This window comes from Perissodus microlepis, chromosome 7 (genome assembly GCF_051167445.1).
Source record: "Perissodus microlepis isolate ML-2025 ecotype Zambia chromosome 7, ASM5116744v1, whole genome shotgun sequence".
NCBI lineage: Eukaryota > Metazoa > Chordata > Actinopteri > Cichliformes > Cichlidae > Perissodus > Perissodus microlepis.
The window spans coordinates 57,396,915-57,413,676 of NC_140467.1; the positions used below are offsets into that span (position 1 = coordinate 57,396,915).

At 39.4% G+C, this 16,762-nt stretch overlaps 1 protein-coding gene across 1 annotated transcript; it reads right to left on the reverse strand.

Annotated features, from left to right (window-relative positions):
- Positions 1 to 3,658: 3,658 nt before the first annotated feature.
- On the reverse strand, positions 3,659 to 15,458 carry pnp6 (purine nucleoside phosphorylase 6). Its single transcript, XM_084936228.1, has 6 exons — positions 15,299 to 15,458; positions 12,617 to 12,780; positions 12,424 to 12,527; positions 8,436 to 8,611; positions 8,154 to 8,344; positions 3,659 to 5,334 (listed from the first exon to the last, which is right to left on the reverse strand). The coding sequence occupies exons 1-6, from the start codon at positions 15,331 to 15,333 to the stop codon at positions 5,102 to 5,104; spliced, it is 903 nt and encodes a 300-aa protein (XP_084792354.1). The 5' UTR covers positions 15,334 to 15,458; the 3' UTR covers positions 3,659 to 5,101.
- Positions 15,459 to 16,762: the final 1,304 nt, after the last annotated feature.

Genomic DNA, 16,762 nt, shown 5'->3' on the forward strand with positions numbered 1-16,762 from the left:
CAGTAGGCTGATGAGTGTGTGTGTGTATGTGTGTGAGAGAGCGGGAGAGAGATGCAGCTAGTGAGCAGATTGACTTTTTCGCCATTGTATCATCATTCATCTCAGATCCCGTGCGCGTGTTTAATCTGTTGCAATGCATACATGCGAGCTCGCGCATTTCTGTATGCAGGGGAAAGGCATACGTGTGTGTGTTCTCCTTCCCAGCGTGCAGCTCCCCGAGCCTGTCTGTCAGCGCGTGAGGCTTCACAGACTTAATTAGAACTCACACACTAATCACATTTCCCACACCGCCTCCAGCCAGCGGTGATTAGCCACCATAACAAATGTAAATTCTGAAAAAAAAGGGGGATTTTCATTAATGGCCAGTCTTGTGTGCAAAGCAAGACCACAGATCCTATTAGCGGAATGAGGCTTGGAGGGAAAAAATGGACTCTTATATATTTCTTTAACTATTTGCTGCAAAGGGGGATAATTTTCAAAATGAACTCATAACACCATAATGAGCAGGAGGGCAAGCATCCCCAGAAGCCTCTTCATGCTGCTGGATGAAATGTGTAAGAAGAAAGCTTATACACATGAAGTAAAGAATATTTCCCTTTCATACTCAGTTGTGCTTGAAATCTTGTAAGACGTGGGTCCTTCGAGCCTTCCTGGCAGATGTCAGTCAATACTTTAACAGCTATTATTTTTAAACTGTAAAGTAGTCAGTAGATGTAACTACAGCATCAACAATGTCTCTTTTTCATCTTGTTGCCAAGTGAGTCATGCCAGTACGCAAGCACAAAATAAAGCTTATGGGGCAGAAATAATTTAAAAGACTGCAGTCTAGTTAAGTGATTAACTGAACTTTTCCTTTCTCCTGCTAAAACTTCTTTAAACACTAGAACCGATTCAATGAAAATTTGAATTTGAATGTGGATCTTTTTCATATCAGTTAAAAAATAACTTAATTATTTATTTATTTTGGTCACTTAAGGACTTTTTCAAACAGGAAACTGATATATAAACACTTTTTCAGTATCTGAAGTATTTAAACAGATAGCAGACTTATTACAATAATAATATTCATCTAACATCCCATTTTGTGCCACCTTTGGATACTTTGTTACATATTCACTCTTCTGTTTGCTCTTCTGTTTGGTTCAATTCATGTCAGTGCTATTGTTATAGTGCCAATTCACAACAACAGTTACCTGACGATGCTTTATAATGTAAGGTAAATGACCCTTACATTGATAAAACCCTGTTTTCTACAGTCATTGGTCTCCACTGATTCCAAACGGAAAGTTTTGTCTCCATAGCACATAAATGCTGCATTAGGTTTGCTGGCTACTGATATTATAGCTTATTAATCCTCTGTTTTAAGAGTCAGCTGAGAAGCTTGAAGCTGTCCTGTAGCTATGAGCTTCAGACTGGGAGCTGGTGATTGAAGTAATTAGTCGAGTGTAGTAAAAAGACTGGAGTTATAATAAATGGACAAAAGCATTACATCACATACTTCATCTCTGCTACAGAATCTGATGTCATGAAGCACTGAGAACACAGTTTTTGTGCTGATGTTAATGCCAGAGCAGGTTTGGAAGTAGGAGACGCTGCTTTATATGGGATATCTAGGAGGGATTAAATGTCCCGCACTGATTTGTTACAACGAGGGCATAGTATTACAGTCCTACACTTGAATTTCAGTGAGCTCTTTACAACGCTCAGTTCTGTCACAAGTGTTTGTGCAGGCAGACTGCACTTGGTTTTTGATACAGCTGTGGCAATGGACTAGAAAATGCCTGAATTCAAAGATAAAGTGCTGGAGCCCAACACTTTTGTCCACGTAGTGCATGTGGAATTAACTGGCCTGACTGGTCTTTCTCTAAAGTCTAAAGTCATTTCATCCAGCAGCATGAACATAAGTCCTAATCATAACTTTAAAATACACTAAATAACATTTTTAATTAATTTATGGCATTAGTAGGCAAAGGAAAGTGCATATATTTGTTTATTATTTGGTTCAAGGTACCTAGCAGCTTCATATATATAATGATCCCCACACTGTAGTAAAAGGGGAATACCAGAGGTGTTGGTAGTTGAATATATAGCTAGTAGGTTCACCTTTTTAAAAGTATTTACATGATTCCATGCAAATTTAGAGGGTGTTGTCTTCAGGGTTATTCAGTTTGCAATTTTTTGTGCTACATTTGAACTGTTTTTGTCCACAGGCTGGGTAGACCTATTTTCTATGAAAATTAAATTCAGTGAATAAGGATCCATGTTTACTTTTACACAAACGCTTCAAACCATATTCCAGACTCATAGTCTCTCTCTCTCACTCTCTGATCGACAGCTTTATTAGTAGAGCTCTGCAAGGTTTTGCCCTTGTGGGACAATTTGCACATTACAGTGCTGTCTGCGCTGTTTGTTTGAATTTTGTTGCAATCAATCAAGACCAGTACACAACTTGAAGCTGCAGGCAAATAATTAAGATAATCCAGATAAACTGAGATAAACCACGCCATTAGCTGCAGCACTGAGTTTGACCTGTCACATCCCCACAGAGTTGGAGCAGTAATTTTCCAGCTCCACCCTGCACACTGGTACAGTGCTGACACACTGCTGGCAGCTGACACGATTTGGAGGCAGCGTGTGAAAGTCAGCAGAGACATTCCCTCACTAACGCTGTTCCTCGGGTTTGTAAGAGTCACATTCAGTAACAGGACAGGAGGGGCACTGCTGCCCCGATATGAGCACAGGTACATGACAGTCTATAAGGGCACAGGGTGTGTGAGTGAGACAAAGACTGAGTGTGTGACAATGTGTGACAGTGTTTAAAAGTGTCAACTCAGCAGAGCTGTCCCGCTCTATTTCCTCAGCTTCTCTTTTCACCCTATAATAATCAATAACGGGCCCCAGCCTCAGTTGGCACAGGAACAATAGATAGATCAACATTACATTACAGATGAAGCCTGTCAGCAGCCGTAGGGACTGAAGAGTCAAAGCACTTCGTTCTCCTCTCTTATTCTCTTTTAGTCACTCCCATCATCTATACTTTTCTGTGTCCCGTTTCCACTTCCTCTCATCCCAAAGCAGAGAGAGAGCTATTTGAATCTTACATATCTTTGAAGATGTCTTGTGTTTTGCTGTGCAGTTAAATTGTGACTCGTTTTTACGAGTATGTGCAAATACAATCAAGCTCAGTGGTGTGTTGTTTGGCTCTTGGGCTCATTTGTATTAATATTTCAGCTCCACAGACGGCTGCACGCTGTATGTAGATGAATTATATAAGAGAGTGGAGAGGTGGGGTGGACGGAACAGCCATTTTCGCTTTATCTCAATCTGACTCTGACCTCATCTATTTGAAGTATGTTTAAAGCGAAGGATTGAAAGAGTGTGGCGCTGCAGACAGAGAGTGTGTAGATGTGTTGATGAGGTGTGTGCTTTGTTTGGGGCTATGTTTGCCTTTATCTCACTGTTCACTGAACCTCATTATCGTTGAAAGAGGAAGAAAGTCCTTTTCTCCTTGAAACTGACTTCCATATTGATTGATTTTGGGCTGTACCCCTGTAGTAGCCTGCTTACACACGCACACGCACACACACACACACACACACAAACAATGACCAATGTGTGCAGTCACCCATGGCAAAGAAAAAATGCAATTACCCAGATGTCATCTCCAAATTTTTATTTAATAGCAGCAAAACCTGGTGTGGCAAATAATTGCTTTGCTAGAGTGCATTGTTATATAAGTGAATACAATTCTAACCTGAGACCTCAGTACTTTAAATAAGATCAACAAACAACACATAAGGGTTAATTCATCCCATACAGTACAACCACAACAAAGACCAGAGAACAGGAGACTAAAACAAACTGCCAAATTTGGACTGCTGAGCTTGTATTTCTTCGGCCTTTCCAGCTCTAATGAATGAGATGGTCAAGACAAGCTGGCAGGCAAACTTGTTCCAGATGAGCACAGAAAAGATTGAAAACTGCAGGTATTCCAGCCCTCTCTGATGTTACAGTGTTAAGGCCTCATAGTGTGCAAATAAAGCAGTCCACTAAAGAAAAAAACCCTCATACATCACAACCATTTAACAAGACTGCAGGTATATCTTTCAGACTATACCATGTGCTTTTTGTGTGATTAGTTAGATTTCTCTCTATGTATGATATATGTATGGTATAAAAATAATACATACATACATATATATAACTTTTAAGAAACTCATTGATTTCTTCTTTAAATATTAGGAATGATATCAGAGATTGGCCTATTTATTTGTAGGCCAGTATTATATGATAAATACATTGGATAGATATGTAGTCTACCTGCTTAGAAATATAAAACTCTTGATTAAAGTGTATAATAAATATGCCCACATTGATTTACAGGTAAAATAATTATTAAAAGTGCATCCTTAACAAGAAGAAACCACTAAATAATGCCAGTTGATAAGTCCAGTCCATAAGCTAACAGGGTTTTCCACATGCACCTGAAACAGATAAATGGTGGATTCATAGGTAGTAGATGCTCGCATTGCTCTCGCTAAAGACAAACTGCAGCATGCATGCATGCAGCAAAAATATGAGTGGGAGAGAGGAAGGAAGGCGTAAACTAACCATCAAATCTTAAAGGTTTGGATTCAATCAGATACTCAAGTCCGGTTTTCAACAAGGACCCAGATTGAAATTTGCTGCCACTGTGATAATAATAGGGAGTACAGGGAAAACCCCAGCCACCCTGCGGCACTTACATTAGGACAGAAATGCACACCGGTGGTTGTAAAAGTATTACTATTACGGTTATTTATCTGTGATATCTGAGACTGTGGAAAGTTGAAACATTGGAATGGATGCATGGATTCAGGCTTACGTTTCCTGGATCACATTTGTTGATTTGTGCAGCTCTTGCTGAGGTAGTGCTAAATCCCTTAAAATCTTAAACCTTATAACCTCTCCTAAATGTCCACTTTACCCAATAGCAAATAATAATCTATCCCCCAAAGCACCATTTTTACCTTTTGTTCAAAGCTATGATTATTCTGTCACCACAAATTTGACTGTAAGGCCTAAAATGTTCTATTGGTCCAACAGATTGTAGATGATGTTACTAGAGCTTGGCTATGAGGCGGCTCACAAGATTCTGGAGGTCCTGAGTCCTGCGCTCAGTAGTCTTCAGCACTTCTGTGTGATTTGCTTTTTCATTGCTCTCATAATCTGTCACAACCTTGTTGGTGATGAGGGACAGGCCCAAGACACGCAAGCGACGGTCAGGAGCCACGTCCTCCTGGACACGTGTGCCACAGTGACGAGCCACCACCACCTCCGGGACTGTGCTCATACCTAGACAGAGGGTAGAGGTTGACATTTAATTGAGTACATAAAAACATTCCTTTACATCTCAGTTAGTACTGAACCTTGAAAGAGACACGTTAAAAAGAAAAGGTGGTTTGACTTCAGCACTGTGGTATAGGTCAGTCTCCAAACACACAGGATCCTTCATTTCACAAAATGCAACTTTACAGCAATTTCTATTAGATCATCCCTGCTTAATTAATCTCCATGGCTTGGCTTTCTCTTATAAATGTGTAGTTACCAACCCAAATAAGGCTAACACCTCACAGAACATGACAAACATGCCATAACAAATAGGCTTAAACTTAAGTGTAAAAGTAGTACTAAGATAGTTTTAAAAAATTGTGATAGTGGCCCTCCTGTGAGCAGCAAAACAAGCCAATATGACTATATTATTAAAGTCATAAATAAACATAGGTATATCCAATGTTTTAGCAAACAGTTGCTTATTAAGAATTCATTTGGAGTCATTTTTTTATCGTTATATGATGTATTTAAGATCCTAATTAACTTGTCTGCCATTTGTTGCTGGGTCTGTAGCATAAAGTGGCTTTTTAGCTGCCTGTTTTACTGTTAGACAAAATAGTAAAGTTATGGGACAGACAGACAAACCAATAAAGCTTTGGTGAACTACAGTTAACTGGAGAGTCGAGTGATAGTCATCTTTCAGTTTTAAATATAGTCATTTGAAGTCCTGTTGAATTTTTTTTTAAAGGATTATGGCAGTGAAGGTGCATGAACTTAGACATTCATTTTTATTAGCTATCTTATAATAACTATTCTGTCAGAAATGGAATATTTTCCTACAATTTAGCAACTACTCTGGCTGTGAACTGACATATGTAAAAGTAAACTATAGTAAAACTCAAAAAGATAATGAACCCATGTAACAACTTTCAAAATGTGTTCAAAATCATCTTTTTCTGCCAATTTTACTACACAGAAAATATTTACCATTAAACATGTTACATTTACTGTAACTGATCTGATGTAGTTAAAACTGGTTTATATCAAGTTCTTGTTCTGTAGGACATGAAAGTCTAAATCACATTATGATACATAATAACACAAACAAAACATCAATTGCTACACGGTGAAAAAAGAGTAAGAGGGTGTATGATGTGATGTATATGATGTGAACCGGTGGTTACAAGGATGTCTGTAGATTATGTATGAAAAAATGATCTCTGATGATAGCTGAATTTTCAAGTTGGTACTGAAAAAGGTGCACGTGAAACTGATTTAGTGATGAGGTGTCTTGTGTTGTGTCCCTTAAGCGGAGCAGTAAGTGTTGGAAAGGAGTTATTAGTTTGAATTTGAAAGTAAAATTTAATGGCAATATTATCTGTGTAAATTAAAGAAAGTCAGGGTACTCGATCCATGTGCACAGGTGGAAATGAATCATATGAGCTCTATGCTATGTTCTTGGTTCAGTAATATCTCTTGTAGTGAGGGAACAAACTGGGAGGAAGTAGCACAGTAAACTGGGAGGAAGTAGCACAGTAAACTGGGAGGCAGTGTTATGGCAGTTTGATCTCCACCAAATTATTTAGAATTAGAATTTATTCATGGATGGATCTAAAGAGCACAAGTGAATAAAACTGTAATGAAGGCAAACAATAAGCAAGTCCAATCATGTAACATAAACCTCCTTCTGTATTGTCATAACAACAAATCACAAATAACACTACTCAGATAGTTTTTCTGATTTGTTCCAGTCATAGCCTGAATCCAAACCATTTACTGTTGACTTGTAGACTCTGCATGTATAAATTATTATTTTAACCACGGAGCTGAATTATTTAAATATGAAAACAGAGCTTGTATTTAAACCAACTTCACCTTCAAAAACACAAAAGTATTGTGCAGTATAATTGTGTGTAACTGTATACTACCACATAATGTGCAAAAATAAGTGTGAGAGAAAAAACAGGGGAATTAGAAGAAGCGTTTTCAAGAGTGAAGAATTGCAAAGTCATTCATACTGTATGACTTTGTAAAAACTGGAGGTTATGTAATAAAAACAGGAGAGCCAGGTGCCAAGTTGGTCTGTCAATGATCTGAACAAATAAGTAACAAATACAGACTCATACATAATACATAATAGATCACTAGGAGGACCAAATGAAAAATAGTATCCTTTATACAAAACAACATTTTGCATGCATAGATTTTGAAGTCATTTTTAGGTCTTTAATTTAGTTAAGCCATCATATCTTGTGTACTTTTAAGTCTGGGGTTCAATATCGGACAAGTGAACCAGACAGGAAAACTCTGTAGTATCACATAAGCTTGTTTTTGCACTGTCCAGTGAATCAGGTGAAAACTGATGCTTTTTTCCCATGTGGAAAAGAAATAGTAAAAACTTGTAAAAGACTTGCATAAGATGTGGCCTACTTCATATAGTGAATCATATAAGGCTTATATGGTTTACTCATGAAAGTGGCCACTTTCTCATTACTTTTATATATTGTTTTAGTAAGTATCCAAAACATACAAGTCTCATTTATATAATTTTTCAAGGGATCTTATATCTGTTTTCACTCAAGACAGATACAAACTTTATAAGATTTATATACATCTTTTCCATATGGGTTAGCTTCCACTAGTTCCAACTGTTGGGGTAATATTACTGCAGAAATTTAACTGCTGTCAGTACATCTTCAAAGTAATTCCTCTCTCCGTATCCATATTTTTTTAATGTCTGTATGGTGGCTCTTGTAGATGTACTTTTATGAAGTTTTAACCCTTTATGGTACCTTTTTAAAGGGCACTATCTGAACTGAGGATGAAGGAGCTGTACTAACCCACAGCATCAGCCCCCAGCATCTGCAAGAGTTTGCACTCAGCAATGGTTTCATATGTTGGGCCAGCCAACATGCAGTATACCCCTTCCTGCAGGAAGCTGTCATAGCCCAGTTCCTTTGCTGTTTTTCTGGTCAGGGCTCTCAGGTCACGGTCATATGCATCTGACATGCATGGGAACCGCACTCCAAACCTGCAGGGATAATTAATGCATGAATGAGACACAGGAGTAATGTATAAGATACAGATTTTCCTTTCACTGCCCTGCCTGAGTGTTTCTGTACCTCTCATCATTGTGCCCACACAGAGGGTTCTGTCCTGCAAATCCGGGCATGTTGATGTGATCTTTAATGAGCATGATGTCTCCCACACTGTAGGTGTCATTGAGTCCTCCTGCTGCATTTGTCACAATCAGAGTGCTCACACCCAGCAGATAGAAGACTCGCACTGGGTAAGTCACCTGGAAAGATAAAAATTGTATGCTTCAGAGAGAGCAGCTGTCACTCTTTTATGGTCTCAGGGTTTGTCAGTAAATTACAGAAGGGAGTTACAGGTAACCTGGGAATAATAGCAAAGGAAACAATTCATCATATGAAGCAAACATTATAAAAGTGCCAGCTTCTTTATGCACTGATGTCAGTAAGATTTTTATTACTGTAGGTTTTTGCGCATGTGTGGAACAGTCGTGGTTCTGTGCTAACCTTTATATGGCAACTGATGGCCCATAAATGACTGTTGCTACTTTTCACTGCAGTCACATTTAGAAATTGTTTTTTTTTTCCACATTCCCCTAGAGATTGAATTGCCTATGAAAGTGCTCTGCTAGTTAGTGCAGAAATGTTATCGAGTAGCTTGCTATCTTGATAAGGTCAGTGCTGTCACTTTGGAACATTGGTATGCTTGATATAGGATTTGCATATTATAAGCCCACAACAAACTTTGTTCCATGGACAAAATTTAAGCAGAGCCGTGTGTAATAACTAGGGATGGGTACCGGTATTGGTTCTGACATAAACGGTAGTAACCAGACCGAAAAGCAGCGCACATTTCGGTGCTTTATTTCGGTGCTTTTTTTTTCCTCAGATGTGATACACTTTGAATTCTAGCCAATCATTTTACGTTTCCGAGGATAGTAGGCGGGTCCAGGTACGTCCGTTCTTTTAGAGCAGAGCTACAGATTAAAAATGACCAAGGCGAAGCGGTCAAAAGTCTGGCTGTACTTCACAGCAAAAGATGCAAACTCAGCAGCCTGCAACAAGTGCTTTAAGCTGATACCGTGATACTGTCAAAGGAGGTAACACCTCAAATCCGATGAAACACCTGGCGACGCATAGCGTTTTTTTTTAAAAGCCGAAAAATGCGCCGTATTTGATAGCTTGCTGCGAGACCTCACACCGAGAGCATCTACTGCGGGTGTGGTGCCTGTTATCGGACCCGGTGTTAGCAACATCCCCCAAAAACCCGAAGAGGAGCGTCCTGGCCCCTAGCCCTGCCAGTGTAGCAGAAATGATGACGGATGATGATGGCAGCAGCAGCCGTTCTTCTCTGCGTGAGTAGCTTAATGTTGTTCGTGTATAATTTACGTTGAGTAGGCTAACCACGTTATTACATTAATGCATGTAAGGTGAACTAGCAACATCATCATAGTTACATGCAGCTGTCTTCTTGTTTGATGGCAGATACTCCCTTCACCCTGGCAAAAAAGGCTAAAATGACCAAAGAAAAAGTGGAAAACAGCCATACATGAGAGGTTTTTGGAGAAAGTTTGTGTTTTTTCCATTGTTTAAGCACTGCTTCCAGCCAAGAGTGATACCATATATGCCCTATAGCTGCAGAAAAGGCTAACATTGTTATCTTTTTACAAAAAAAACAGCTGAACATGAGAGGTTTTTGGACCAATTTTGTGTTCTCCATTCTTTAAACACCGGTTTGAGCACCGTTTAAGCACCGGCACCGTTTCAAAAGTACCGGTTTGGCACCGGTATCGGATAAAACCTAAACGATACCCATCCCTAGTAATAACAGGACTGCAGAACCTCTAAAAGCAAACGAATGATATAATGTTTGGTGGAATACTTCTTCCAAAAAAACATATTCATTGTATAAGACAAAGTAATCAATTACAGGCACTTATTATTGCTGGTGTAATGTTTACTATACTAAATGTTTCAGATGAGTGTATTGCCATGGTAACAATAGCTGATCTGCCTAACCACAAGACAGTTGTGATAAGCGTGTCTTTAATTTGGCAGATATTCTGTCATTAAGCAAAGTACTGGAACAATTAAAATGTGTGGACAACCAACAGAGTGACACTGAGCCATGCAGTTACTGTACATGGTTAATAAAAACATCCCATCTAATGTTATCTTGGCTCTATTTTTTTCAGGTTGCCAAGTAGGACTTAAGGACCATAACACAGGACAAAGTCCAGTACATTCTGCCAGAAAAGCAAATTTGTAGTAGAAAATTTTACTTAAGCTGGCATAGGTGGGGGGTGGCATATGCAGATGATTCATCTAGAGACATTTAAAATATTGTTTGTCTATACTTCTAACTGGATATAAGAGGGCTATAAAGCATCTGACCTTCTGTTACTATAAAAAAATGTGACTTTATGATTCAGGGGGGTCATATGGAGAATTTTATGTGGATATGGCATGTGAAAGCGGGTAATAAAAGTCAAACCAGGATACAGTCTCCACAAGGCCAAAGGGCAATCCAATGTGACACACTGGTTGGTTTTCTTACTGTCATCTCAGCACTTCAGCTGATCATTCTACAAACTTGGTAAAGTGTTACCTCAAGTTGTACCTATCCTTGATCCTTGATGTCATACACCCAAATTTCCCCTTGTGGGACAATTAAATGATTATTCTATTCTATTCTATTCTATTCTATTCTATTCTATTCTATGCAAGTGTTTTTCAAAAGTCACCACTAGGCTATTTGGGAGAAAGTCTTAATTGTCTCAGAGAACAGCTTTCTCTCATAGAATATAAGCTTTATGGAAGAAAGTCTGATTTTGACTCATCAATTTAAAGAGCAACAATCTATTTTGAAGGCAGTTTGAACTACATGTTTTTCTCAGTGTGACTGACTATGTCAGAATTTAAACTGCTGGCTGAATTCTACAGTGCAGTGCATCGTTTGCATCAGCAAGGTCTCAAGACACAGAAGCGAGTTGGGTTGTGTAATGGAAATGTTGTATTTGTTCCAGAGTTGCTTGTTTTTTCACAGCACAATAATGCTGATTCATGAGTTATGAAACTATTCTATGAAACATGATTGATACAGTCTTGAAGCCCCTGAATGTTCTGCTGAGGGAACGACTACACCATATGAATGTGAAATGAGTACACCACTTCGTCTGTGTGCTGGGCCAGAGTTTCAGTCCCATATGCATATAATAACCTTTTTAATGAAAACTCTGAATGATGACTGCTTTTTATTTGTCTTGTTCTTTCGTTACTGGATTTCTTCTGTAATTTGGGATAGAAATTGTGACACAAAGCTGCTCGTGAGGCAAAGCAATAACAAATAAATGTCTATCTTTGCACATTTTCACATGGAGGCCATTCAAAATGCAGTTAGATCAAATATAATTCCAGCAGAGCAGAGCATGGAAGTGGACAAATAATGGGTTACATCCCAAAGAGTAAACACCAGGTATCTGCTACTCACAGTAGCTCAAAGAAAACACCAAGCTTTGTTAGCATAAGCGGAATACGCTACTAAAGCTCCCCACCCAGGACTGGTCCACACACTGACTAACCAGCTCTTCACTTGCTTATATGCTGCTAGGTGGCTGATTGCTGAATAAAGCCAGCTGTCCACTGGCTCCTCGGGAGAGCTGGGTAGAAGCTGAGCTACTGGATGAGAAAAACACACCCACACAACACACAGACTTGCTAGGGCTGTAGCAAATGTAAAACTCATATCAGAGACATGACTGTTTTTAGCCATACTAGCCTCACTGCTATTTAGATGATTAAAAACAGTCATGTCTCTGTATTTACTGCAGACTGAAATAGTTTAACTTTTGCTTTGTGTGGAACCAGCATTTTCTTAGAACTGCAGCTATTTATAATTGTAATCCCACAACGCCAATTTAAATATTGGTAATTTATTACTTATTTTTATTGTGGAATAACTATACACTCTATATAAGATGGCTGTAGCCAATGTGACATCAGAAAAGAAAAAGATGGTCTAATCTGGGTAATAAAAGGTACCACAAGCAGTAGATTATCTCTACATACTGCTGCTTACCGTTTGTATGTTGTAACCCTCGTAGAAATGGAATCTCCCCTGCATACAGACACACTCGCAGCCATTCAGCTTGCCAAACACCAGCTGCCCTGCATGACCCTGCACTGCACAGCACACGTGTAGCATTAGCCATTGCTGGCATGAATATGCACACTGTCCAGACAGTAATAATGAGTTTTAGGAAACCGCTTACCAGTGCTGGTGGGAAAACGTGGAATATCCTCATATTTGAACACTGTCTTCTCCTCCAGCAGATCAGCTAGACCACCCAGGCCTGAACCACAGATGATGGCCACTTTGGGACGCTGCTTTGTACGGTTAAGCAGCCAGTCCGCTGTCTCCTTATAGTCTTCATAACTGTATATGAAAGTGTTAAGGAACATAAACAATATCAAGTCAACATGTGCAGCTTCAACTGAGAATACAAAAGTAAGACATTGTTGAAAACAGAAGAACCAGCAGAACAGCTTCAACTGAAAGTTCTTTTAACTTCTATAGGCAATGATTAAAAGTCAGAACTCTAAAAAATAGAAAGATTAATGAGTTTTGTTCAGTTAAGGCTTTTCTGTGTGGATCAACTAGCCTGACCTGTCTATCCAGCTGAAGTGTGTCCCTTTGTGATGACAAAGTTTCCACAACTCATGTAAAGCTAATGCTCATTGTCTCACTGGTTGCACTGGTAGAGTTACCCACTATTCAGCAACAGCGATGGTAAAAACAAGTGAAAAGATCATCTGGAGGGGAAATGTGGGAGAAAAAACACACGGAAATGAACACTGTAAAAATAAGATTCAATGATGCAGGGTGCAACACACTGAAGGGCTTTTACTTTGCTATTTTGAGTGCACCAGCCAAATTATAATTCAGGGGTGCTGATTTGATTGGGAATGCCCCAAGGTACTACATTATATAAAGCCTGAACCAGTCTGTAATTCTGGTTATAAATGTGGTAGTAAAGCTATAACCTTGTTAATGTTCCCTCAATGCCTCAAGTCAAGCCTTGTTGTTAAAATACAACGACACTTCAGGCTGTGGCCTTTACCAGATCAAGCTGAAGCAGGGGAAAGCCCAAAGACTCTAGAAATCCCATCTAAGATATATGCTGTATCTGATTAGAATTAGATGTTCTGGCTTATCTTTTCCATATTCCACCTGTTTCTTTGCTAAAAATCTAGCATGGAATTATTTTAGCAACAGTAGAAGTTTTGGCAACTGGGATGGAAGTTCAGTCAAAGTCATAAAATTTCCATGAAGTAAGAAAGTGGGCCAGCTGCCAAATATATCAGGGGCCTATGCATCAAAAATTTTATCCAGAAGAAAGAAACTGAAAGTAACTGAATCATTATCCAGTCTATCAGTTGCAGTTGTGGCTCTATAACTAATTCTTCAGGTGGTAATTTTCAGCTTTGTACAAGAACACCAGTCAGGAAGATTAACACATGACTGTACCAATGTCTGCTGGATTAGAAGGTGGAGAATAAATGACAGCATGTCAGGTTATTTAACCATTGCATGTTTTTTTTATCAGTGATTTATAAACCCAAGCAATGGAAACATGGAGACATCAGCCGGGGTGTATAATATGTAGCATAGCAATAAAACCATCTCTTATTCAGCAAGAACATGATGACAGCTCTCATTCCTGTAATTCTGCTGTAACCTTTTATTTAAGGGGAAGTAAACTTTCCCCACAAACAAGATGAATTTACTTTTGAGTGGCCAACTAGACTTACCAAATAACAATTATAAGAAGTTGATGTTTAGCCATCTTTGTATGATGGTGTTAATCTGTTAGATTATCCTGTTTTTTAAATTACATAATAACCTTACAGTTTCTACTATGTGTTAGCATATTAAAGTCATGTCAAAATGACAGCTTGTAAAAAACTGTGAAAAACTCAGTACAATCCATGTTTCATTAGCTAAACCAAATTTAGTTGCAATAAGTTAAAGTAGCTGTTTTCTGTGTCATCCTCTACACTAACTTCTAATTTTACAGAGCAGAATCTTAAAAGCAGAACCTCTATAAAGCCTTCTGCTTTTGTAGAGCTAATAACACCTGGATGTTACTTACTTTTTTTAGTCCTGTGGCAGTAGTTTTTCACAGCTACACCTAGACTTACACCTACACCTAGCAACATATAGAGTAATATATGGGTAAGCCAGTACATTTTATTTCGATTTTTCTCCTACCTGCCTTTCAATTGAGCTCAATGTTTATCTAGGTTACGTTTGTCTTTGAGCTCACTTTGTGATTATGTTCAATTATATAACAGCAAGCAGGAAGTGAGTTTGTAAGGGCTCTCCTTCCCTTGAACTGGTGGGCTGGTATCGTGTGGAGCTGTCCGTGGTGCTGCGGGAAATTTGTATTCAGGCTCTGAAGCCTGACTGCCACATATTTCTGGCATTCCGAACACAAAGTCCCGAAAACACAAAAGGCAGCTTGACTAGTCGCGGTAGTTGCTAAGCCCCAGGCTTTGAATTAGACACACAAGACAGGCCTGTAAAGTAGGCGAACATGCAACCAGTCTGACTAGATCATTACGATAGATAGCAATGGCATTTGCATTTTTATATATTAACAATGCAGGTTATTCTTCCCTTACGCTGTAGGTAAAGGCTTCCACCTGTCATATTACGACAAGCTCACTTCATAAGAGGAAAACCCTCATTGGCTGGTCTAATCTTCAGAAATAAGCGTCCTGTCACTTTTGCCTTCATTATACGTTTCTCAAAACGCACAAGATGCTTTATGTAAATCTTAGGATTTATTTTTTAGACCCCCTTCAACACCGTCCACATTCCAATTAGACAGCGTAGTAGCCTTGACAATCATTAGGCTCTTTTCACTAACATCCAGTCTTGTCATTCCTACCTGCACTGACTGCTGGAGGGGTTTGCCGCTTCCATATCCGACGATGGCGACGATAAGGTCCCGTTTAGTGTTTATTTTCACAGGTGCTTCCCGTGGATGGCGCCAGTTAAAGCCGCCGATGGAGTCTCTTCTGCTTGGGTGGACGGAGTGCGGAGGGGGTGTTGCGCGTTGACGTAGAGACATTTCGTAGGGGATGGGGCGGGGCTTACACAGAGTGCCGGTCGCACTTTGAAGAATACAAAATCCAATTTTCTAGCCGACTGGGCAATTTACTGATCCGTTTCTCATGACGAGACAAGACCGGGAACAGAGGGAGAAACAGTGAGAGGGCGACAGAGAAGAAGGGAAAGGAAAAGATAAGGAAATAATAATAATAATAAGATAAAATCTAAACAGTAATGTTGTGGATTTTTTTTTGTTATTGTTTTTTACCCCACAAATATAAACAAACATTTCAGATTTCAGATGTTCCATTGAACACCAGTTCGGGGAAACCCCGCATGTGTCTGAAGCATGCTGTACAAATACTCGCTCTGACTAACAATTCAAAGTGCTGACTCAGGGATTAGTAGAAAAGAATGAACGTGAAAACACAAAAACCTAATACAAAGCAGTGACACAAGGCATAAGAAAAGGGGAGCAATGTACTGCATGTAATTACAGAGACAGGATAAAGTAAGGTAAATACAAAGCTAGAGAAGCTTATTTGTTTAATATTTTATCTTAAAAAATCACGAGTTTACAATTAACAGGTCTAGTTATGGGTTAATACCAACAACCCATAAACCATAAACATTCCAGAAAAAGTGAAAAATAGCTTAGTATAACATTTCAACTTAAATATGAATAGTTCCTATTTAATGCAACTTTGACTGCTTTTTCATTTATTCACGTGGGACAAGTTAGAAACAAAAACATGTCATGGTGGTGTTGTGTAGCAGGCTGGAGTTGGACCCAGATGCAAGACTCGAACACAAAAGAGATTACTGAAAGAGGCAGCTTTTATTTGCAGCAACAAAGCACTAAACTAAATACATGAAAACAAAACCTAACATTGGAAACTGAGAACTGAAAACTAGAAACGTGCAATAAAAAACTAGGAACTGGGGAGAAAGCAAGGAGAAGTCAATGGCCAGCGTTGGTATTGGCGTGGTGTGGCGTGGTGGTAGTATCGGACGGAGGCCCTTGGGCGGCTTAAATGGTGGCTGGTGTTGACAGGGATGGGAACCCTTGAGCAGTGCAGGATTGGGCAGTGCAGTAACCACTGGTTCAGGCAGAGATAAACCAGATGGAGCAAGGACCTCTGGTGGAGCAGAACCAGAAAGTGCAAAGAGCTCTGGCTAGCTGGAGCTGTGCAGGGTACACAGCCTGTTAAGGATGCAGCGGCTAGGGCTACACAGCACATGAGGCTTCGCAGGCTCAGGCTGCAATGTGGAGACCATGGCTAGCTGGGCAAGCTCGCCT